A 24340-nucleotide genomic window follows, 5' to 3' on the forward strand; every position below is an offset into this window, starting at 1 on the left:
ATCTGGATTCATTTTGCTTTCAAAACCAGAAGACGAATGATCGAAATACAGTCCAAGCACCCGGATCAAGTCATTCACAAATTTCAGCAAAACAATTTCCAATCATTTGAAGCTGCTTTAAGGGACTGAAATGGACTCCTCTTTTCTTTCAGCTTGCCATTACGCTTTGTCATCAATCCTCTCGCACGATTTCTCGCTGCTTCTTGTGTTTTCCGTCTTGCTCACTTGGCTCCATCTCTGAGCCGTTGTGCCTCTAGCGGTGCTGTAACTTTCGACAATTTCCTTGTCTTATTCCCCACAATCTGTTCCCCACTGTCTCGTCTGCCCTTGAGGCAACCCGAGGATGGCGGCGTTATCAGTCACAGCTCTGCCTGGCCACGTCCTTTTCGTCTCTTCCTAATCTTTTATACGCCTCGCTCGCGTACCTTTGCGCCTCTGTGATATTCAACCGCCACAGTCGCCGCGTGACCCTTCTATTTTGGCGTCTGTGGCGGTGCAGGGCCCGCCAGCCAATCCGGGACACAGTGGCAGGCACGCAATGATCGATGCGACCCCCCCCCGAGAGACGCTTGGCTGCTTGTCCCGTTCATTTACACCGCTGTCGTTTGCTTCCATGTCCTCCGTGCAAGCCGTGCTCGTCAATCCACTGATTGATTTTCCTGACGGGTGTGTTGACCAGTGGCGGGCGAGTTGTGCATTTGGTACCTGGCTCAGCCAGACCTGACTTAATGCGCCTCTTTATTGCACAACAATCACGTCCTAAGAACCCATCCGTTTGCGCTAATAGCTACTAGCTAGCTATTAGCGACTAGCGCACCCTAAAGCTAATCTGGAGCAGTTCCTAATATGGATGGATGGATGGATGGATGGATGGATGGATGGATGGATGGATGGATGGATGGATGGATGGATGGATGGATGGATGGATGGATGGATGGATGGATGGATGGATGGATGGATGGATGGATGGATGGATGGATGGATGGATGGATGGATGGATGGATGGATGGATGGATGGATGGATGGGTGGATGGATTTGGGTGGGTGGGTGGATGGATTTGGGTGGGTGGGTGGATGGATGGATGGATGGATGGATGGATGGATGGATGGATGGATGGATGGATGGATGGAGAGAGAGATAAAGCGAGAGAGATAAAGTGAGAGAGATAAAGCGAGAGAGATAAAGCGAGAGAGAGAGAGATAAAGCGAGAAAGAGAGATAAAGCGAGAGAGAGAGATAAAGCGAGAGAGAGAGATAAAGCGAGAGAGAGAGATTAGGGGGGGAATTCAGGAGCCAGTGGTTATTTCTTTGATAACATGACGGAAATAAAAAACATAAATAAAATGCATCATGCAAACTGAGTATGATGCCTTGATATTCTTGATGGTGATTTTATTGCACTTTGCAGATGTAGCAAAGCTACCAAAGAACATAAATGGGCCTGCAGTGGCTCGGATCGTCACTGAGATTGCTCAAAACCGATGAGAGTGGAAATAGCTGAAATGCATATCGACAAGCCACGATTCCTCTGGGACAATTTTTCTTCTGATTGTTGGAGAGTTTGTCGCTTGCTATCAAAAGCTGCCTCAGTTATGGTGCGTCTAAGGCCGTTCGGTTCGTGTTTTTCCATGACTCCCTCCTCCGACACATCTGATTCAAACGATCGGCTCATCAGCAAGCTCGGCGGAATTCTTGTAATGAACCTGAGTATTAGAGTCAGGTGTGTCGAACTGAAAAAAGTGAGATAAAGCCCTTTGAGGGTCTGTGGCCTAAGGTCATGTGATTAGGAACTTTGTATCTGATCTGAATCCTTTTGAACATCAACTGAAAATTGGATTCTCGAGTCAGAATAAATTTGGCCTCGTGTGTGAGCATCATATCAGTGTCCGCTGCAGTTCGCAGTGTTCTCTCTTATTTATTTCCCTGCGTTTCAGTCCCGCACTATTTTGGGCAATGTCTCGCTTACGCTACCCCGCATGAACTCGCCAAGTCATCGCGACGGTACAAAAAGAAATCTTCTGAAACTCTGTGTTGGCTCATGACTCACCGCCGTCGGGCTGAACTTGCCCTGACTGAGGTCTTGACTTCCCCTAGAGTTCCTTTTCCAGTCAGCACTCATGCCCTGGCAATTTAAGAGTTCAAATTGGGCTCGAATGAAGTCATTAGCTTTTGTTTTCACATTAAAGCTCGTCAGTGCATATTTTCATCAGGACCCGTGCAATTAAAAAAGGCTTGGGGCTCAAAGTAAAGTGCCTGTTGTTTCCATATAGCCGACCTATCGCACTTTAGGACTTCATTTCCTTTCAGCCTCAGTCTGTAATCCCCCACTGAGGACTATAAATGTCAAGGCCCTCATTAAATGCCAACTACAATTTAGAACCTTAAAACACATGATGTATGTATGTGTGTGTGTGTGTGTGTGTGTGTGTGTGTGTGTGTGTGTGTGTGTGTGTGTGTGTGTGTGTGTGTGTGTGTGTGTGTGTGTGTGTGTGTGTGTGTGTGTGTGTGTGTGTGTGTGTGTGTGTGTGTGTGTGTGTGTGTGTGTGTGTGTGTGTGTGTGTGTGTGTGTGTTTATATTTGCATGCCTAGTCTCTCATCAAGTCATCTTCGGAGCAGCTAGCGTGGCCTTCCCGAAATGCCACCAGTTCCCTAATGGACTCAAATTGGCTAGTGCTACAGTATTGATAAACGCGGAGGCTAGCTATTAGCTCCCACAAGCCACTTATCGTCATCCGCAGATCCGATGGCACCACCGGCAAATAGAAAAGACCCCAAGATGAAGAAGCAATATGTTCACGTGCCCCTCCAAAAAAAGGCAACGATAAAGTGGAGTCAAAGAGGAATTCTTTCAGTCGCACAATGGCCTCGATATTAATTGTGCGTTTTGCATGCAGTCTCCCACACAGTCGTAATTATAGTGAAGCCGACAGATACGCTCGCTCTCTCTCTCGCCTTCTTTCTGTCTCGCTCTTTCGCTCTTTCTCCGGGCGAGGAAGAACACAACGCCCACGTAGCTTCTTGTTGTGGCAGTCGTGCGCATGCAAGCCTACTCATCCTTTTGATACTATCACTTCTTTGTCACTCGTCTGTCAAACTCTGCTTCTCGTCGGACGAAAAAAAAATGTCGGAAAAAAAAACGGATCGCAAACCAGGGGCCCGAAAGCGAAGCCTCGAGCGACCGGGCCGGTACGGATGCGTATCGTCAAGCAGATGGGCCGAGAAAATATGTAAAGACGATAAACAGGTGAAGGGCGCCATCCGTCACTGTCGCGGCCAGAGGAGGAGGAAGCACATGGACGATTTGATTAGGGCCGCGCGGAGCTGTGTCGGAAATGAGTTTGTGGGAGGAGCCTCGAGACGAGGTGGAGGAGGCATTGCCGCAGGTGAACGTCTGATTACAGTGGCGGGGCGCACCTTTTATCCGCGCCACTTGTCTGCTCACAGCGTGGCCTCGAGATAATAAGTGCACTTTCTCAAAAATACCGACTCGTTCCTCCAAAGGCGACGATGACACATCATCTTTGTTTGTTTGTTTGTTTGTTTGTTTGTTTGTTTGTTTGTTTGTTTGGCGAACAGAAATTAAGCGCCACGTGATTGTCATTGTCCTTTTCTTCAAACTCTTTGAAAAATGGCCGCCGTTGTAGCCCTTTGTGGAATAAAGACAATTTAGTTTTCTGTGTTCTACTGCTCTTGGATGCCAGGCATTGCTTTCTGGTGTCTACTATCATATAAGTGCTTTCAAGTGCGGCCTTTTTAAGCGCAGGTCGTCTTTTTTTTTATTTTTTATTGCCGAGATAAGTGCGGAAACTAATATTATGTCTGCCTTCCGTCGTCTCTGCTCGGTGGGTGGGAATGTTGCTCTGAGTGAGGCTTTTTTTGATGTTGGGAGAATAGGCAGTGTGCCAGAATTTGTGGGCAAGTAGATCATAAGCTTAAATTTGGCTTCTTTAACGCAGGGAAAAGTCAAGTCCCAAAAAAAATGAAGTACTGTTCAAATTAGTCGTCAAAATTAGCCACAGCTCGGTTGTCACGTCGGACTTATTCCCCCACCCGGCTTGCTCGTTCGTCACTCGTGGCCAACAACGAGGCGCTCTATAGCAGCCCTGCCAGCCCCGAGCCCCCCGGTCCACATGCTGACTGTCAGCTCGGACTCACCCTTCCCGCTCACCAACGATGTGTGCACTCGCGGCAGACAACGAGGCGCTCTAAACCAGACACACCAGCACGGATCTGTTCCCACCCTCATGACATCTCCCTCGTTAATTCCCGACCAGAAAGTTTCTGGGATTTTGAAATGTTTGGCGTCTTTGCAGCCGGTTCGTCTTGGAAAGCGTGCGCGGCTGGCGGGGGATTCCACTTTTGTGTGCTGACGATAAACTGAAGTGGCAAACAACAGAGGTGACAGTGATTTTCTTTGGCAACTCTGTTGGCTCACACAGAACTTTACATGATCTGGAATGAAAAGCTCCCATGCCCTCGATGCAGCCTCGATTAGTATGAGGCGCACTGTGTGTGTGTGTTTTGGCACAGGTTAGCTCGAACAGCCCTTCCCCCCCCCCCCCTCCCCTATTTTGTAATGTCACGGGGCTGACTGCAAAGTATCATGTCAATGTTATCTGTCAGCAAAGCCCTGGTGTAAACATCTGTAAGACTCAAAGGCAGCTATGCGGGAAAGCGATGGGCACAGTCGAGCCCTGGCACTCCAGTTTCGGAGAAACACTCGAGTGCAAAATAACGTTAGCTTGGCGGCGCGTCCTTTTTCACCCATTGTGAGCTCGTCACCGGTGCAAGCCGACTCCATATTGTTTTACTTCGTCCGACTGGATCGTATACTTTTTATTTTTTTATGATATCAATTATATAATAACCGTACACGAAAGAGTTCCTGAAATGAACAAACCCATCAAACTGTATTTCATTAATTTTTCTGCGCCGTGCACTCCAGTCTCGGAAAATAATTATTCCAATACATCCCAGTCCTCCACGCGCTGTTCCACATGCCCGCTTTCAAAGTTGCAGACGCACCAAAACGTCGACGCGCTTGTGCCGACCCTCGTAAATTTCTATTTGCATTTAAGAACTGACCTGCCACTGTGGCTGCACATTATATGCTTGCACTTTATTTTTTTTTTATTATTATCATCCTCCTCCCAAATGCAACCCAATTGTTACTACACTACTGCATGGGCTGTCAATTTTTATTTATTTTTTTTTATTTTTTTTTAGATCCCGACTTTTTCTCCAGAAAAGCCATTTTGTGTGCCGCACGCGTGTACGTAGCTAAAAGCCAGAAATCAAGCTAATCTAGTGCTAGTTGCGAGTAGTAAGTAAATCTGAGTGTGTTTGTGTGTGAACACACATGTACTACATTTCTGCTAGCTTCCAGGGTGGAAATCTTAAGAAAGCCAATGATTAGCCAATCATCACTCAGATTCCAGCGCGGTCGGTCGATGACATGTCAACCAGGGCGCGTTTATGGCGGTGACGGATGTATTGACAGATGCTACCAAACACACTAAACCTCACTTCTCTGCTCTTCCCATGACTAGAAGGATTACCTAAAATCGGATTTCGACTCCCCTCACTTTATATTAAGCAACAACTTTGTCAAATTGAATTCTTAAAAAAAAAAAAGTCAAACAATCCTGTGTGTTTATTTTTTAGCTTTTTAGTCCACTGTCTTAATGCTAAATAGCATCTTATGTTACAATGTTAAAACCCTTTTCCCATGACAAGAAGGGTAACATAAGATCGAATTTCGACTCGACTCACTTTATATTAAGCAAAAAGTTTGAATTCTTCAAAAAAATAATCAAACAACTTTGTGTATTTAAAAGAACTTTTTTGCTCAGCTTTTTAGTCCACTTTCTTAATGCTAATGCTAATTAGCATCTTATGTTACGGTATTTAAAGCCTTTAACCCGTAACACGTCTAGACAGACAATATTACAGTACCCACAGTCGTTCTGAGGAATAACTTTTATTTTTTGCCGTACTGAGTTGAGAAGAGGAGCCAAAAACAATGCAGTATGACAAAATATGTTTGTTTTTTGTCATTCTGTTTTGATTCCGTATAATGTCCGAATATGCTACATTTATTCAAGGCAAGGCATTTCAATGGGAAATGATGATTTGGGATTTGAATGTTTTACTATTTGCCAATCAAATCCTTTTTTTTAAATGTATTTGTACATAGGTCACTGTGGCTCTCGCTTTAAAAAAAATAAAAAATGTATTCTTTATTTCATTGATATTATAATCAAGCAATTGATGGCTGTTACATTTTTGATTGCGCTGTATTCAGTCATATAATGGCACAATAATTCAGAAATCTTTTATTTGGCACCCATGTCACTCACCACCCACTAGAGCCTCAGTCGCTCGCTTTCTTTAGTCTCTCTCTTCCAAAGCATCCCTCCGTCTGTCACCCATGGTTGCCGTGGTTACACTTTCTTCTGCTCATCAGGCGCCTGTTGTGCCTCAACAGACTGTTAACATTTTAATTACTCATCCTCGCGACCTCGCCGCAGTAAAACAAACCAGCCCGTCGTGTTAGCTTAGCTCTGCTTTTGAATAAACCACTGCGCCAAGCATTTCTGAATAAATCCTCCGTTCACATGCCCGGCTGCCATTTCCACCCCTCGTGCCGGTCTCCTCCTCCAGTCGCTCGCCGGTCTGCTCATTTTGACAGCAAGCGTCCCCATCTGCTGGCATCTCGGAATGGCAGACGCCCTCGCCAACGGTGACGGGATAATTGAAGGAATGACAAATGCTCGTGGCGCTCCAGCCATATGACGCTTACCCTAAATGTATCAGCGGTAGGAAAGCGAAGCCAATTAGTGTTCGCTGTGCATTCACGCCAAGGCGCTGCACGCTGCATGAGTCAAGTATACAACTCAGCCCAGGCCAACAAATTGATTCAATACCAAAGTTTATGCCTTCCTACATACTGAATCCCTTCAATGTTGTCCTATCGAGGTAATCCGATCAAATTAAAAAGACGGATACAATACAATATCAGCTCCTCTACTCTCATCAGTACGGCACTAATATTAGTCGTTCTTCACAGAGGACAAACAATATACATGTGTGTGATGTGTATTTGTAATTGCAAGGCCAATTGAAGTAGATGAACTCTTTCATTCATGCTTCATTTGTCTTTATTTCAGAGAAGACCAAAACATTGACTTATAATAAAATTTTTAAATGGGTTGATTTTCTGGAGCAAAAAAAAAAAAAAAACATGGGGAGAAGACCTTGAAAAAAAAAAAAAAATCACCACCTATTAAATTGCACTTAAAATTTGAGGGGAAGCAAAAAAAAAAAAAAAAATCATCACAATTGGATCATTTTTCAAAATTATTCATCCTTAGTCAGGAGCGCTAGTAGATAATGACAAACTCATCTTTCATGTCTGACTGCTCTCCTCATTCATTTTCCTATCATGTCAATCATCAAAATGTCTGCAAATGAATCACTGCTATTACACTCCTATCATTGAATCCTTCATTTAGATTTTTTTACCCTTCATTTCGCTGAACTCTTAGTCCTCATCACGTTGCGGCAACCTTCTCCCTTTTCATTCTCTCTGCATTATCGCCTCTCCTCACTTTATCTTGGGCTCTCTCCATGTCTCGCGGCCCTCTTATCCTCCCATACATCCACTCAGTCAGTTTCCTGTGTCAGCAGGCCAAATAAGTGCAAGCGTGTGTGCTTATGTAAAACCCCTCCGAGCGAAGTTGCCGCCCGGAGCCCCAAATCCCCGCGCGGCGACACCCAAACGACACGCCATGCGAGATTACATTGAAGCTTGTGAGTAAAGTGATACAGCATCTGGCGCACACACACATACTTGCACACTGGAGGTGAGAGATGTTCTCATGGGATCTAAAAGCACGAGAAACTTCAATTAGAGGTGTTAATAAATGGAAATTGAAAGGAAAAGCTAAAAATAAACCCTCAGGTGTGGACATTTCCCTCTTATGTTGTTACCAAGACACATGTGTTTATTATTTATAAGACAGCCCAGTGTGTGTTTTAGAGTCAGAACACAGAGTTCCTTTCCTACTCGGTCGGCGCAGTCAATTGCTCTATGATTCAGCACAAGTGAGCTAAATGTGCATACATTGATTTCACCTTGACTGGACCAATATACATTTAATGTGTGAGCCTGTTGTTTTTATTTTTTTTCTTGTTTTTTATTTTTTTTCTTGTTTTTTTTTTTTTTTTTGGGGTGTATGTGCGCAGGGCCGGAGTAGCCCATCTGGCGCACCGTGAAAATACCTGCTAGGCCGCTATTGTTTTGGTATCCTTAGACCCCTTGAGACTTGTATGGCGCTTTTGTACCTTTGGTACTCGAAGCGCTTCACACTGAATTCACACGTTGACCCACCGATGACGAGGGTTGGGTGTCTTGGTAAAGGACAATGGATGGGAATCGAACCCCTGACCTCAGGGTTGGGAGATCACCATTCTACCACTTATCCACGCCCCCCTCACTGCTTCAAAAAGTTAGTTTATTACAATCAATGCCAATCAAAATATCAACATAGCAAACAACCAACATGGTTGACAAGTTTGCCATCCACAGTCATGGTTTCATCAAATTAAATTCACACATACTTGGACCCTTGCTCAACGGCACGTATTCACAAAACAAGCAGGAGCAAAGCAAAGTACAAATTAGCATTGTGAAGAATAAAGAGATTTTTTTTTTTTCTCATTGTACTTTTTAGATAGGATACGAATGAATGGGCCGTCAAAATGCAATACTGGCTCCGATTAGCTGTTGGCTAGCGAATGCAAATCAGTGAGTGAGTGAGTGAGTGAGTGAGTGAGTGAGTGAGTGAGTGAGTGAGTGAGTGAGTGAGTGAGTGAGTGAGTGAGTGAGTGAGTGAGTGAGTGAGTGAGTGAGTGAGTGAGTGAGTGAGTGAGTGAGTGAGTGAGTGAGTGAGAAGATTTAGAGAGCACTTGTATCTTACCTTTTCTGTCTGTGCTGAACAATTGGAATCAGCTCCTCATGTTGACCAGGTTATTGACAGTGTTTGAGTGTGTGTTGTTGTTTTGTGTGTTCATCACATCTGCCTCGGGTGCTTTGTGCTGTTCAGGGGAGGTCCAGTAAGCTTTGTACGTTTAAGTCCGAAACCCGTTCTCGGTGCCCTCCTCGCCACACGCATCGAAAGATACGTGAAAAGCCAATCCGGGTTGGAGAAATTCCACAATATCCTCTTAAGCTTCTACCGCGGGAGGGAGAGAGAGAGAGAACCTGGAAAATTCCGAATTACTCGCCCAATCCTGGCCCGTTATTCCGAGATGGGGACCTCAGTTTGAAGAAGGAAGAAAGAGCGAGGGGGGGGGGCAACCAAGAATCCACTTTGCTTTAAATCCTCTTAAAGGCCTTTTTGATACGTGGCTGCTTTGGATGTCGATTTGTTCGGCTCGAGTTCTGCCAGGATTGGAATCCAAATGTCAGCGAGGCGTTTCTCTCTTCCCGGCCTGCGCATCGTCGCGCATCCCGGCCGTCGTCGCCTTGCTTATTTATTCATCGCCGCCTCTTGGGCTTCCATCCCATCACACATCCACTTCCTCTTCCTCGCTTAGTTCCTAGAAGGACTTCCGGGGAGCGCCGCCGCTCGGCCTCCCCCTGGCCGCATTTGGCGGCCGGCGACTCGGTGACCTTGGCCAGAGGGCGTGACTGGGAGGGGCCTATGAGAGAAGACAAATAAGAAGTGTGTCCTGTTGTTGTGACCCCCCCGTTCCTCCCCGCTTTCTTGGGAGCAGCTGCCCGTCCATCAACTCCTCCCTGATGGCGGCGGTAAATCCTCCCCTCACCTCTTGGCAGCCTGTCTCCCTTACCTGTCTGTCAAGAGGCGATCAATAGTCCCGGGACCCCCTTAACGTCTCTCTGCAGGCTGCCCTGGTGTCGAAACGCAAGCGCACAAAGTAGCGCATTCATGCACGCGCACACGCACGCACACACGCACGCACGGGCGGGCTGATGAAACAACCGGCCTATTGATCTGCAATGTGAATGTCAGACAGTTCAAAAGTCCGCCCGCTCCGCTCGGGCCCGTCAATCATCTCTGACACCTCGGAGAAGTCGATTTTGGGATCATTTTTTGCGCTCGAGCCGCACGCTCGCTCACTCGCTCGCTCACCGGCCGCCTTTTTTTTTGCCTACGATTTGCGTCCCGCATTCCATATGCGGCGTTCTTGCCCTGCATAGAACAAGCGGATTTCATCTTTTTTTTTTTTTTTTTTTTTTCTTCTTTCTTTCATCCCCCCCCTCCTCCCCAAGGTGTTTATTTGCCACTTCAAAAGCACAATGGAGCTATTTTGCCTCCCTTCATCCTCTCTATGCTGCTTTCATGCACCGACCCAATGCACCCCCCCACCTCCCCCTCCCCCCCTCTGTCCGAACCAGATAAAAAGGTGAAATGACTCACCTTGCTTTCCCGACCATTCCACCTGCCAGCAGCGAAGCCGTCACATCCCCATCTCGGCGACACGCTGGCGCTCCCTCAACTCGGTGGCGGAACAACACCCATCACTCTCTCCCTCGCTCTAACCCCCTTCGTCTCTCCCCTCCTCTTCAGCGTCACTCTCTCTCTCTCTCTCTCTCCCCCCCCCCCTCGACTGGCTCGCTCTGGACAGCTGCGGCGCTCTGTCTGCCGCCTCTGCCGCTCTTTGCTCGGGCTGCAGGCTGATTGAAATTTAAGTCGTGTTAATCCCAGAGTACAGGTAGTGAATGAAGGAGGAGGAGACGGCGAGCGCAGAAAAATGCCGCTTGTCCTCTTCCGAATGTCCTCGTCCTGTCGCTCTCTGCGTTCATTTGCCTCCCGGTACACTTGTTTTGACTCTTATGTTTTTCTGGCGCCCGGGAAGGAAAAGAAGACGGGACTCAGGTCCTTCTACGCTGGCGCCGATCTGTGACAGAGCAAGCGCGAGAGAGATAGAGATGTGGAGCCGGAGCGATGAAGTCGGGGGGGGGGGGGGGGGGGGGTGCAGACATGAGGGGAGGGAGAGGGAAGGCAGCAGGATAGAAATGGAAAATGCTGCGTAGGAACAATACACACAATGATCAAGTCAATATTCTGTGTTGATCCTGTTTTACAAAGCTCGAAAGCAGCAAGGAGCAAATTTCGAATTTTGTGGAGCAAATTTTTTTGGGTTTATTTTTGGGCAGGTTAGTCCCAGAGACATGATGGCAGGTTTTTAATGATATGACAATATAACGAAAGCAGCAATTTTTTGGTGTATTGTGTAATTGACAATTTTAATTTCATATATTCACATCATATATGGTCACAAACTGGATTTTCTTATTTAAAAGCAAAGCTAAATCGATAAAGAAAAAAAGAATACAATTTAGTTTAATGTAATTTTGAGATCTTTTGTTGTCTTCAGAAGTCAAAATCAAAACTCAGGATTTTGTTGTGAAAAGAAACAAATAGCATTAACGATAGAAATGATTTATACTGCTTTCTGTACTTTTAACTTTACAGCTCAAAATTGCGCTTCGCTTTAATGTGGTTCCAGACGTCTGTGTAGTGCTCAATCACCCTCGCTGTGTCAATTTTAGCTTAGCTTAGCTATTAGCATGGCTCCTGTCTTTGTCACGAACTTTCTTGTCAGAAGTGTAGCTTATTGATGGCGATTTCTGATTTTTGAGCGACTCCGTCTTTAGCCGCAGCAGTAGCTAGCTAGCTTGGCGCTAGCTAACCGGTACAACCGGGTTGTGCGTCAGCCTTGCATCGGTTGACGTTAGCTCAACCCAGCTCAGCTGAGCTTTTTGGAACAAAACGGAAGAGGCGTATAAATATGTCATGTTGGATGGCATTCATTCAAATGAAAAAAAAAAAAAATTAAAGTACGGCTATTCGTGCTTGGTGCCGTCGAGCTGCTTATAGTAGTTAGCGATGCGGTTTATTTTTAGTTGTACTTGGAGGACTAGCATGACGGACATATGGAGAGCGTGAGATGAAAGGAAGACAAGCTCTTAGCGCCTGCAGCTACTCTGGGGCCGATGAGGGGGGGGGGGCAGAAGGTGAAGAAGGGAAGAGCAAGGCCGGGGCTCTCCGAGGGCGTTAGCAAGATAAGCGGGCGAGCGCAGGCTTGGCGAGGAATGGATTTCAGCCCAACACGTGTAGCTCGTATCAAACGCGTCTTAAATGGAATCTCGTGCAGGTGTGTTGGCAGAAAAGATGGAGATGAAAGCGAGATGAGACGCAGCACTTTGGTTTTGCCACAGCTCGATTTCTTCCGACTTCTTGTGCGCCTTGACCTCGCTTAATTATTTGTCCTGCCGTCAGGTATTTTTGGACCTCCCATGGCGCGAGCAGTTTTGATAGCTCATCCGGCCCAATCATCTCCAGCTTACGGTGTTCCGCTTCACGGCTCATTGGCTGGCAATTAATGCGCCTTGCGGCAAATGTTATGAGGCACCTTGGTGTTCTGTGACCTCGGAATTCATGTGGGTGCTATTTATTATTAGCTTTTGTGTGCATTCACCAATTTAACTAGACTTCAAAACCCGGGAAAGGGAAATGTTTTTATAAATACATTATGCACCACAATCCAATTTATTATTAGTAATAATAATATGAAATGAATTATTAAGTAATATTTTTTATTATTTTTTAGAATATTAAATTTTCTTATCAGAGACGCAATTTAACTTTTCTAAATTTGCCCTCATTTTTTCTAGCACATTTTTTAATTAAGGGGTGAGGTCAGTAACTGGTGTTTTTTGTTTTTGTTTTTTTTTAGAAATGTCACAACACATGATAAAGCAAAATTAGAAAATGAAAATTTGTGGAAAATATGCTCATCAATCGAATTCATTTGTAATCATGGAATTTGATTGACAGCTGAGTGGGGGTGTGGTTTGAGTGCATTCTGCGGACACGACCACATTTCAGGATGGAGAGATGAGAATTTTTCTACTCTTTTTTTTTTTTCCATTGACATTTGGCAAGGCTGTTGTCAAATTTGCAAAACCATTTTTCCCCCACTTCGCGAAGACCAATAACGATACACACGCGCACACACACACTCAGCTTCAGCTTGATCACATGATTGTGCGCCCACACACACTGTTACTCAGCTGTGATGTCGGTTTGAAATTCTTTGAAGGCTGAAGGGCTGATTCCCCTCCATTTGTCACGATCTAAAGATAATGAAAGACAAGAACACACACACATGAACCAGTTCCAAGTTCCGCCCTCTAATATTGTCTTCAGAGCTCTTTACATGTCATTGTGCTTTATTTATGTGATGTACATTAGTAATACACTTTCCTAATGATTACCCGCTTACTGCCGCCGCTGGGAAGCGGTCAATGGACTTACAAGAAAAACTACGGTGCTTCTCGTTTGCCGGCATCGCTCCGACTGCTAAAAATCTCCACTCGCGCGCTCGGATCTTAGCGAAGAAATTACTTGAGGGAGCCGGTGGCCCGTATTGGGAAATCAAAGATGCGAGCCAAATGTTTCCGAGGGAGGCTTGCCGTGCATAATCAACTGGCGGGATTTCGCAATCGGACTCAAGCCCTGAAGAAAAATGACGATTGGCCCTCACCTGCTACTTTTTTTGTTGTTTTGACATTTTTCTTCTCACCAGCCAGCGGAAGGGGTTCCCCCGAGGGAGCAAGTTTCTTTCTCGCGCTCATCAAGACAGCGTTGCTCGAATGTCACATCAGCTGACATCTTTGGCGTCCTTAATGGTGCCGTCACTACGACATTGTGTTTTGAAGATTAGATTAGAGCTCCCGAAGAGTTGGCTGAAAGGTGCAACTCGAGAAAATGTGCAGCCTTCAAAATGAAGACTGGTCATGTACGGTTGCCCTGGCGACGACCTGACCGCACTTGATGTTTAATTATGGAAAATGGTGAGCGGTTATTTCTTTCATATCGCTCCGCCCGCTTGCATTAATTGGATGCCGGGCCGCACCTGGGGTGTGAAATGTCTGATGCCGGAACGCGAGGCAATCGTTTTTGTTGCCGCTCTTCACAACAGATTGTACGCTGTGTCACTTTGCTGAGGCCGCAGTAACCGCTTTGTGAAAATGGAGGGGGGGGGGTTATTATTTTTCTCTTGTGAACATTTGTCTAGCGTCGCTGCTCAACGCTGGAGGTGTCCTTTACAAGCGCACGGTTATCTTAACACCTCGATGATATGTTTGTCTTTTACGTGCAGGCCGCTCTTGGCAAATACATTCAGGGCCGTGGACAGCTCCCCGACAATCCCATGTATTTCAGGACTGCGGATAGCTCCACCGCCCACCGCAATGCATCGCATGTTACATGCAATGCCGCTCTTGGCAAAGTTTTCAGGACCACGGACTGCTCCACTGCCCACTGCAATGTTATATGCAATGCCGCTCTTGGCAGAGTTTTTAGGACCACGGACAGCTCAGCTGCCCGCTGGAATGCGTTGCATGTCACATGCATGCTGCTTTTGGCAAACGCTTTCAGGACCACGGACAGCTCCGTGGTCCACTGCAGTGCATTGCATCTTACATGCCTGCCGCTTTTGCCAGACGCTTTCAGAACCACGGACAGCTCCCCGACCCATTGCAATGCATTTTATGTTACATGCAAGCCATTCTTGGCTAACGCTTTCAGGACCACGGACAGCCCCGCTACACACTGCAATGCATTGCATGTTCCAAGCATGCCGCTTTTGGCAAACGCTTTTAGGACAAGGGACAGCTCCACAACCCACTACAATGCATCATCGCATGATGCTTACTGCTGAACAAATTCTACCAAATGATTTTGTATGGCAAAAATACATCAGAACTAATCAAGAGAAGCGTCATCACACAACAAAACAATGACCCCACCCAAATAATTTTCATTCTGATAAAGAGAATACCTGAAATTAATCTCTGAAGACTTGCAGTTCATATCGTTCCTCCCAGACATTTTGGATTAACCTAAAGGGACTTTCTCGGGGTTCACTATTGAGGAAATTAGTTATACTATTAACATGTAAAATGTTTGGTTCCACCCCTAATACACAAGTGAGCCCCCTTGACCATGTGGCCGGCTATTATTATAAAGTTGTTAGCAGCCAGCTGGGAGCAAGCAGTGCGGAATTTTTTTCTGTTTGTGTTCTCCTGTTTATCTGTCAGAGCTGGCGGTTAAGGCGTGACAGATGGACGAGCAAGTGGAGACGGAGGAGAAAGCATGAATGACCCAACGGTGCCTCTATTCAGCTCCTAATCAGCGAAGGGAGCACAGAGCGAGGGAGGGGGGGGGCGATCTGTGATCCCCGGCGCGTCACGTCACGCGCCACAAATCGACCTTTGTGCCTTCTCCTGTTTGGCGTTTCCAAGCATTCTGGATTGGCCTTTAAGACTGCATATATGCGACCCGGAGGTTTTATGATATGTCCTCGTTTGTGGTTAAGGATTTAGGAGCGCTCATTTTTGAAGATGTTATCGGTTTGAATTTTTTGGGTGGTGTGTGTGCAATCGATATAAAAATCTGAAAGAAATGATGAACCTACCCGTTAAGCAGAAATGTCACTAATGCCCAAGGTAGATATTCCGTCATAGTTTCAGCAAAGCCTCCAAGGTAGCAATGGGTTGAGATTTCGTCAGTGACAATTTTCTTTCCTCAACCTTTGTATCGATACAACTTTTTGGTACTTTACACTGCGGCCCTCGTCGACGCAAAGCCGATTGCGACGTGATCGACGAGCAGTGAGAGGCAATGCGGCAGCCGTCTAAGACGAGACGACGTAAACACAAGGCCGCTCGCAAGTTCGCGTCATCTTCTGGAGCTGAGCGATGTGGCACGGATACATTTTTGGGACTAAAAGGCTTGTGGTAGACTGTGTGTGTGGGGGGGGGGGGGGGGGGGGGGGGCGTCTATGTGTGTTTGTGTGTGTGTGTGTGTGTCATTTGAATGCAGCCAGCATAACTGGGAGAGCTGTATCCAAACGGATGTTACAGCGCATCCAAATCAGGGAAGGGGGTGTCTGTCGAGGAGAGGTGAGTGTGTGATGTTGTGTAAAACAGGAGGGGGAGGGGCCGAGCAAGCGCGTGCATGTATTGTAGCGCCAGGCATGTCAAGCAGCCTGCTAATGAACACATTGATCTGATACAGCAGAGTGCAAAAGGACGAGGCTCCCCTCGTATTGGTTGCAGTCATTAATAGCAGCAGCTTGTGTTATTTGTCTCCATTCATATTTCACAACATTGGGTTCGTGCGCACTCCATCTCATTAGAAACGGCACGGGAGCTGCCTCGAGCATTGTTGCCCCTTTGCAAAGATTCTAAGGCTCAATTCAAGTGTTTTCATCACACATCTGACTGAGAATTGTTTTTTTTTTTTCCGTGTGTTTGTTTTACTGTTATTGAAGTGCCGCACGTATTGCTGCGCTGTTAAATGCAATTATGCCTCATGGTGTGGCAGGGTTGACTATTAATTGAAAAAATAAATAAATGTGTATTTATTTTAAAATGTACTTATTATTTTATGAATTTATTTCAAATGTTTAAAAAAAAAATTGAACTACTCAAACTCAGCTCGTCACCATCGTCCCCACGTCCCTACACGTCAAACACTTTCTTCTAAAAGACAGTATTCTTTTTCTCAAGTATAAAAATAACCTTGTCAAATATTGTATTTTTTGCCATATTATGTGAAAATGTGTGTTTGTATGACAAACCCATTCGTCAAAAACTCAGTTTAAAAAAAAACCTGAAAAACGGTAATAAAATAAGATTACACTAAAATAACAATTTGGGCCATTTATTGAAGGTGCGCCTCAAAGTCCCGTGCGCCTTATAGTCTGGAAAATACGGTAAAACAAATTCGTCTTTGCACACGTTGGCCTCTTAGGGGCTTGAAGTGCAGAAGAAAAAAGTTGTCATGAATTCATATTATTCTTTTTAATCTATATTGTTTATGCTAATTGACAGTTAGCATGTCAATGAGATATTTCATTGAGTTTAGCATTAGCACTAGTGCTGTTTTATAAAACGGAGCAAGTCTTGTGTTTTGTGGATTGTTCAGTCCATTTTCAATTTGAATGTTTGTGAGATTGCGAGAAGCCCAAATCGAAATTCTTATTCAATTTTGATTAATTGGCCGGCTCTTATTAAGTTTTGATTAATTTTTCAGCCCGATGTTGTGGGGTTATTGACTAAACTCCCTTTGTCTCCTTTTGACTCTGTTTTACTGTTTGTCTTTGAAGGTTTTCTCATATGCCTCCTGATGCCAGCAGCCAGCTGGAATAGTGATGCAATAAAAGTGGACGCAATCGATGTTTCATAGGTTGCATGTTTGTCCTTGGAGACAGCTATCTGCATGCGCGACATCCATTCTAATACGATAACCATCGGCTATCCTATAAATGCGAAGGAGAGTCATAGTCCGGCCGCGGCGTCCATCACTTTGAGTTTTGTCTTTCGGTCCACAACAGCTTGCGGCAGCCCAAAGCCGGCAGACGTCGGAGAGCCTCGTGATTCCCTCGGCTGTCTTTGTCCCTAGCTGGCCTAAGAATATAACCCCCCGCCCAAGTCCTCCTTTTGCCTGCGCTTCCACTTTTCTTCTCACTTTCTTAACCCTAAGGTCTTTTGCGAGCTCCCACAAAGTGCTGCGGATGTAAAATCTCTCTCTCTCTCTCTCTCTCTCTCTCTCTCTCTCTCTTTCTCTCTCTCTCTCTCTCTCTCTCTCTCTCTCTCTCTCTCTCTCTCTCTCTCTCTCTCTCTTTCTCTCTCGTTGTTGTTTTTCATTTTTTTGCGCACCCCCCTACCAAACAATCTGCGTCTCATTTGTGTGACCCACTTGTGCATTTACTCGCCCCCACAGATTGACCTCTTTGCTCTGCGGCGCTCTCTCGGGAGCACTAATGAGTTCTGTTTGTTTTATTTTTTGTGGGATTTTTTTGGTGTGTTTTTTTTTTTTTTGCGTGTTGCGTTTACTGAACCTGCTAATTATTGGATTCCTGAGTGACTGCAGTGCCAATTATCTCAAGTCACTCTCTCCAGGTGATTGGGAATGCTAGCTAGCTAAATGCCAACATGCGTGCCTTGTCACAATGTGTCCGCCTGATCTATTTATAGACTTCCTGTGTAAGACACTGAGGCGTAAGCGTGGGCTTAGAGGGGGGATGCTTTTTACCCAATACCCGGGGGGGGAAGGTCTTGGTTAGGGACCTTGCGCTGCGAGCGTGCTAAATAAGAACTGGTGTTATTTTTAAAGACCGCACAGCGGGTTGCATGCAAAGACACAATTAGCATCCAGCGACGTTTGTAATGGTTGTCTACCTTTCTCGCCATCCTAGACCAACATCCCGTTCCTGCAGAATGTATTCTCCAACCACCAGTTCCTCCACTCCACCGTGGACACGCAGTTCATCGACGAGAACCAGGAGCTGTTCAACCTCAAGCCCACGCAAAACCGAGCGCAGAAGCTGCTGCACTATCTGGGTCAGGACAGGCCCTAACCACAACCTACACATTGTTCATGTGTGCGTTTGTTGATGCGGTGCGATCGTCTGCTTCCGTTTGAAGGTCACGTGATGGTGAACGGACCGACCACGCCCATCCCGGTGAAGGCCAAGCCGTCTTCTGTTGACCCGGTCATCCCACCTGTCACCATGGGTATGTGTCTTAGCTTGGCTTTTTTTTTTTTCCAAACCCCCCCCCCTCTTTTTTCCCGTCTTCCTTTCCCTTGTTTCCTCTTTCTTCTCTGAGAAATATGGATGCCACCTGGCGATCCGACACATTTTGCGTTCGTGTCATGTTTCCTGGACGAGTTGAAACTGTAAAAAGAATTTACCTTGCTCTGTAGTTGTGGCGTGCATTAACCTTCTCTGTTCCAGTTACAAGAGGGCTGAACAATTAGTGTTTAAAAAAATAAAATAAAAAACCTTCCATATTAGTTTATTTACCGTATTTTCCGGACTATAAAGCACACCTAAAAACCTAAAATTTTCTCAAAAGCCAATAGTGCGCCTTATAGTCCGGTGCGCCTTATATATGGATCAAATTCCTAAATTTAAAATGGCCCGAAGCATTGTGTCACGAAATCAATCATACGTGGCCCGCTGAAGACTATGAATCATGAATCAAAAAGACTATAGATCATTATTTTGTGATCATAAAGTAATTTTTTGCGTCTGAAGTTGAAATAAAAACGATGAAATGGAGAATGATTTGATTTGAATTAAAAATCTGATATGATGCATTAATGTAAGGACAAAGTTTTAAAATGGGCCATTCATTGAGGGTGCGCCTTATAGTCCGAAAAATACGGTACTTATAATGTATTATCATGTTAATTTATTTGTGCATAATATTGATTGATTTATTTATTTATAATAAAACATATTGTGATTATGTGTATTACAAAAACACATGACAGAGGGTCTTGAAAGAAGAATCGCATTTTAAACGGCCTTCGTAATATTGATGCAGAAAAAAAAAACTACACAATTAGATCATTTTCCAAACTCGTTTCCCATTTATAGCATTGCACTTAAGGAATTTCTCTGTATGACACAAAATTGCAAATGCAGCTGTTCTTCTTTCTGACTTAACACGTTATAGTGATTAAAAGACAATTTGCAAATTACATAAACTGTATAAAATGATTGCTTAAAGAGGAAGGGTTCCCTTCCCTCTGGGCCTGGCGTACTCAAATTGTAAACACTTGTGGAACCTGAGGGCACTTTGGATAAAAATAGTGTCTGAATGACAAATGGTCTGTCCAACAGTCAGATGGTTTCAGGCAGAAAAAGCCTCTCTATAAGGTTCCATTCGCTAGCCAGGCCGTTGCGTTGAGCGATGAGCAAATCAACAGGCGAGCGCGTTAGCATCCCGCAAGTGCTGCAGGACGGACTTAACGGTCGAGCTGCGCTAATGCGGGGCCGAGCGGTCTCAGCAGTCATTTCGTTCATTTACAAATTTGCCCCAAACGTTCTCAACGCGTTGTACTTTGGATCGATTAACCAACCGGAGTTTCTTTTTTTTCAAATGAATAGTGGATGCGTTTCATTTTGCTCCGTCAGGAATATGTCTAGACTGCATGTCAAAGTGTCAAGTCAACACCTCGAATGGAGTAGATAAAAAAAGGTTTGTCACATGAATCCGTCCTTTGTTTGCTTTTATTTTAGCACAAGACTGAAAGATTTTTGTTTTTTTTTGTCATACAAATTCATTTGTTGCTCATGTTTGTTAAGCATACACTGAAAGACCTTGAAAAATTATTTGCTTATTAGATAGCAGTCGAGGAAAAAGAATAAAAATGAAGTCATCTCTCAAAGGGTTCAGCCTTTCTGTGGACACACTTTTTTTTTATGGATGGACCTGCAAACATATTGAGTCAGCATTTTTGAACTACTGTTATTGGATTTATTTAAGTTTTGCTACCATTGATCTGTGCTTCATCTTTTGCATGGATTTCAATGGCATTCTCAAGTCTCAGGAAAAGAAGGCTGTTCGAGAAGTGAATCGTTCAAATTCCAAATCATGTTTTCCCATTACAAAGAATGGAAAATATTTTTAATCTGTTCCAAGCAACAACAAAAAAAAAAAAACGTCATTTTTTCATCTGCGCATTTTTGTCCGATCGCGCAACTGCAGCGCGCCGCCGAACGCGAAACCGTAGCGCGTCGCCGACCGCGCAACTGCACCGCGTTGGTCGCATTATTGTGACAGAGCCGTCGCTGAAATTTAGAAAATATTTTGAAAGTCCTGATGTACTTTCCAAAATTTAAGTAGACCTCAGTGCGCATGGAGCTTAATTTTGTCCCATCGCGCAACTGCAGCACACCACTGAACGCGCAACCGTAGCAAACAAACAAAAATGCTAAAACTAATTATTATTAACAATTAACTAATAATATAAACTAATATAAATAATAAACTAAATTAAAATAATAAAAAAAGTGAAAAACGGTGAAAGTCAAAATGAACTATATCATAATATTAATTTATAAAAAATTCAAACTTTGATATTCCTGCACACAGCGGGTGTGTGCAACCTCCCGACGAGAGATTCTGCATTTCTGAAAAGTCCAGCTGCTTTTAAACAGACCTCTCTCAGCTTGTATCAGAGTACTGTGGTGGGCTCTCACATGTGAAGCCACTTGGGGGGCAGGGGGGGGGGGGGGGCGTGGCTTGCACGGAGCAGCTCTGCTGGACTGCATACACCTAAAACCAAGTAATGAGATTTGTAACGTTCGTTTCTTTCATTCAATTGAGGAATTGTGGGCGAGAAGACCGAGATTAGTCCGGCATTATCACACTTTACCAAGGGAGAGCGACGTGGAAGGAGAGCGCGGCTCTAAAAAGAGGACAAGAGCGGCTTTGGGACGTTCCAGGCAATAATCCTCCCCACATACACGGGCAATCATCGACCAGGTGCCAACATGAGGAACGATGAACTGATCCGGCCAGCACATTTTCCTGAGAGCGCCCCATGATTGACATTAAAATGTCAACTTTTGGTCAAACTTCTCCCTGATGGAGGTCATAAAATGGCCAATTAAGTCCATCATCGTGCGTGTAGGTTACGTCGCGTTTGTGATTACAGTAATCGTAACGCACACGGTAGGCGTGCAACGCAAATGGATTTATAATGCGTGTTGTGGCGCTCTAAGTGACATTCTATTGCTTGTTGTATTATTTATGCCGGTGCCTGCCTGCGCCATTATGTCGCGTGGCCATGGAAATACATTTGGCATTTGCTGTGAGAACGAACGACCAAATGTTTTGCCTAATTCCTTTTTGATAAGTTTAAAGTGTCCTTTTTAGTCGGGGGTGAGTTTGCGTAGCTCATTACTGCCGTGTCCCGCGACACGGGAGTTCATTTGCTGTTGGTGGGGTGGGGGGGGGTGAAAGGTCAAGTGCAAAGAAAGCCAAAGGAGAAGTATGAGAGGGCTGCGAGCATGCGGGCGGGTAGACGCTAGCTCATTAACTGAACTAATTGATTGATGAACATCTAGTCCCCAGCTCAGATTGATCTCACTCGGGCTACCAATATTTGGAATCTCTGATTGGGCTCATGTTTATTTGCCTAGCATAGGCTTTGTGGGATCAGCGTGGGTGGAAAAAACGTGTTGTTTGTGCTTTGATAGCGATGTTGACGTGAACCCTTGTTTATTGACACGTTGCAGACCCATCCACAAGAGACGAAAAGCCACTCGAGAAACACCCCAAAATATAATAAAGAATTGCACGTTTTGTTTTTTTAACAATAGCTAAAAATCTGTTAGTTCAATGCTAACATACAATGTGAAACACCATAGACAGGCTCCCTGAAATTAGCATTGTTGTGTTACAGTCAGTCGTACTGCTAACACTAACTAAAAAGAGGTTAGCTCAATGCTAACATACCATGTGAAACACCATAGAAAGGCTACCTGAAATTAGCATTGTTGTGTTCCAGTCATTCTTACTGACAATGACTAACAACAATGCTAACAATGACTATAAATCACTTAGCTCAATGCTAACATACAATATGAAACACCATAGGCAGGCTATCTGAAACTAGCATTGTTGTTACAGTCTAAAGATTGTACACAAAGTGAAATGGCTTTACTGGAGTTATAAACAATTTTACTGTCCGCTCATTTTCCCTTTTAGGAGATCCTCCGGTGGGATTCCGCGACATCCTGCTGCGCGATGGTCCGGAGGGCTTCGCCAAAGCCGTGCGTGACCACCAGGGCCTCTTACTGATGGACACCACCTTCAGAGATGCCCACCAGTCCCTGCTGGCAACCAGAGTGCGCACCCACGACTTGAAGAGAATCTCACCCTTTGTCAGTCATAATTTCAACAATCTTTTCAGCCTGGAGAACTGGGGAGGTAAGTTGCGCAATGACACTACTAAATATTCCTGCACACAAATAGCCTGCAATTAAAATGTACTAAATTGTCACACAAATTATTTTTCCAATCTATATTTTCGTTTTGGGTATTTAAGTTAAGAAAATGAGATTCAGATGGTTGAGGCAACTCCCAAAACAAAAATGATTTGCATCAAACATCTTTTCACCCCAAAAATATTTTGTGAGTTTTTTTGATGAATTCATTTGCCACGTCCTATTTCTGATGACTAAAAAAAAAAATGGAATGAATTACAAACGGGTTTTTTTTTCTGTGATAAAAGTCATCTTTCATCAACAAGTGTGTGTTTACATTGTCTTAAAACATTGTCTTAATGGTCGCCCTTGAAAGGGTTAATATCTCAGGAATGAAAAAAATAAACAGTTTAAAAAGCAGATGAGTCAACAGGGTTGTCGCCATACACGCTGTCCAACGATACATTTAGCATGCGGAGGTGTCAATCTGTGACGAGGCGACGCTCGGTTATCTTGGCATATTGTCTCGGCGCCGCGCTTTCGGCTCATATTGGGGCCGTCGCGTGTTCCACGCCGCTCGGGGGCACAATGAATCATTGGGCAGATTAAGCTACGAAAGCCCTTTGAGGATTACTCCTTTCCCGATATAGCCTTTCTCCCAACACCGTGGAGGATACACCACATTTGATTTGGGTCACGTAACGTATGGCTCCACTTATGCCGCGCGACACCGCCATTTGCACCCGTATCAGATCCGGCAAACGTCGAGCGGATTCCATTCATTTCAAAACGATGCTCTTCTCGACCACGTTCCGGACCGGCTCGCTCGTCCTAGTTCCCGCAATCTAATTAAACGGCGCCGAGCCCGCCCGCCGTTTGGGACCGACTCCTCGGCTCAGCTTCATTCCGTATCAAAGTCCGGCGAGCTGACGTCTGCTGAAATCCAACTTGGGCGGCGCGGTAAACAATTGATAAAGCAGAGGCTGCTTCCCGGGGCTTTCCCGCTCTTCCCACACTCGCTCCATTTCCAAAGGAACACTGCAAATGAGATTTAATGGTGACAGTGTTGGATCAGCACAAAACCACCGGCGGCTTCAATATTTCTGGCTTACATGATAAATGTCTAATCCAAGACGGAAAATGAGAGATTGCTATCGTGCCGCCCGCCGCCCCTCTCCCGCCACCGTGGAGAAATTTCATACAAACGGCCTCAAGATGACAAAGTGGTGGAATGAAATCCAAACATTTGGATTGTTATTTGCTAGCGTTTAGTTCCAACCTGACATTTAATATCAATGTATGTGTGTGTTTGCGCGCACACCCAGGTGCCACCTTCGACGTGGCGATGCGCTTCCTGTCCGAGTGCCCGTGGAAGAGGCTGCAGGAGTTGAGGGCTTTGATCCCAAATGTTCCCTTCCAAATGTTGCTGAGGGGAGCCAACGCCGTGGGCTACACCAACTACCCCGACAACGCCGTCTTCAAGTGAGTCACGCTCGTGCCAGTGCGCTTTCAG

At 45.1% G+C, this 24340-nt stretch overlaps 1 protein-coding gene across 1 annotated transcript in view; it reads left to right on the forward strand.

Annotated features, from left to right (window-relative positions):
* Positions 1-24340, forward strand: part of LOC147060121 (pyruvate carboxylase, mitochondrial-like) — a 116204-nt gene that overhangs the window by 74489 nt on the left and 17375 nt on the right. The window contains exons 13-16 of the mRNA XM_085933307.1: positions 18301-18445; positions 18530-18619; positions 22610-22831; positions 24153-24309. Of these exons, the coding sequence (XP_085789433.1) occupies positions 18301-18445; positions 18530-18619; positions 22610-22831; positions 24153-24309 (614 nt within the window). The remainder of the gene's footprint in view (positions 1-18300; positions 18446-18529; positions 18620-22609; positions 22832-24152; positions 24310-24340) is intronic.

Source organism: Syngnathus leptorhynchus, chromosome 2 (assembly GCF_054491065.1).
Source record: "Syngnathus leptorhynchus isolate UIUO chromosome 2, UIUO_Slep, whole genome shotgun sequence".
Classification (NCBI taxonomy): Eukaryota; Metazoa; Chordata; class Actinopteri; order Syngnathiformes; family Syngnathidae; genus Syngnathus; species Syngnathus leptorhynchus.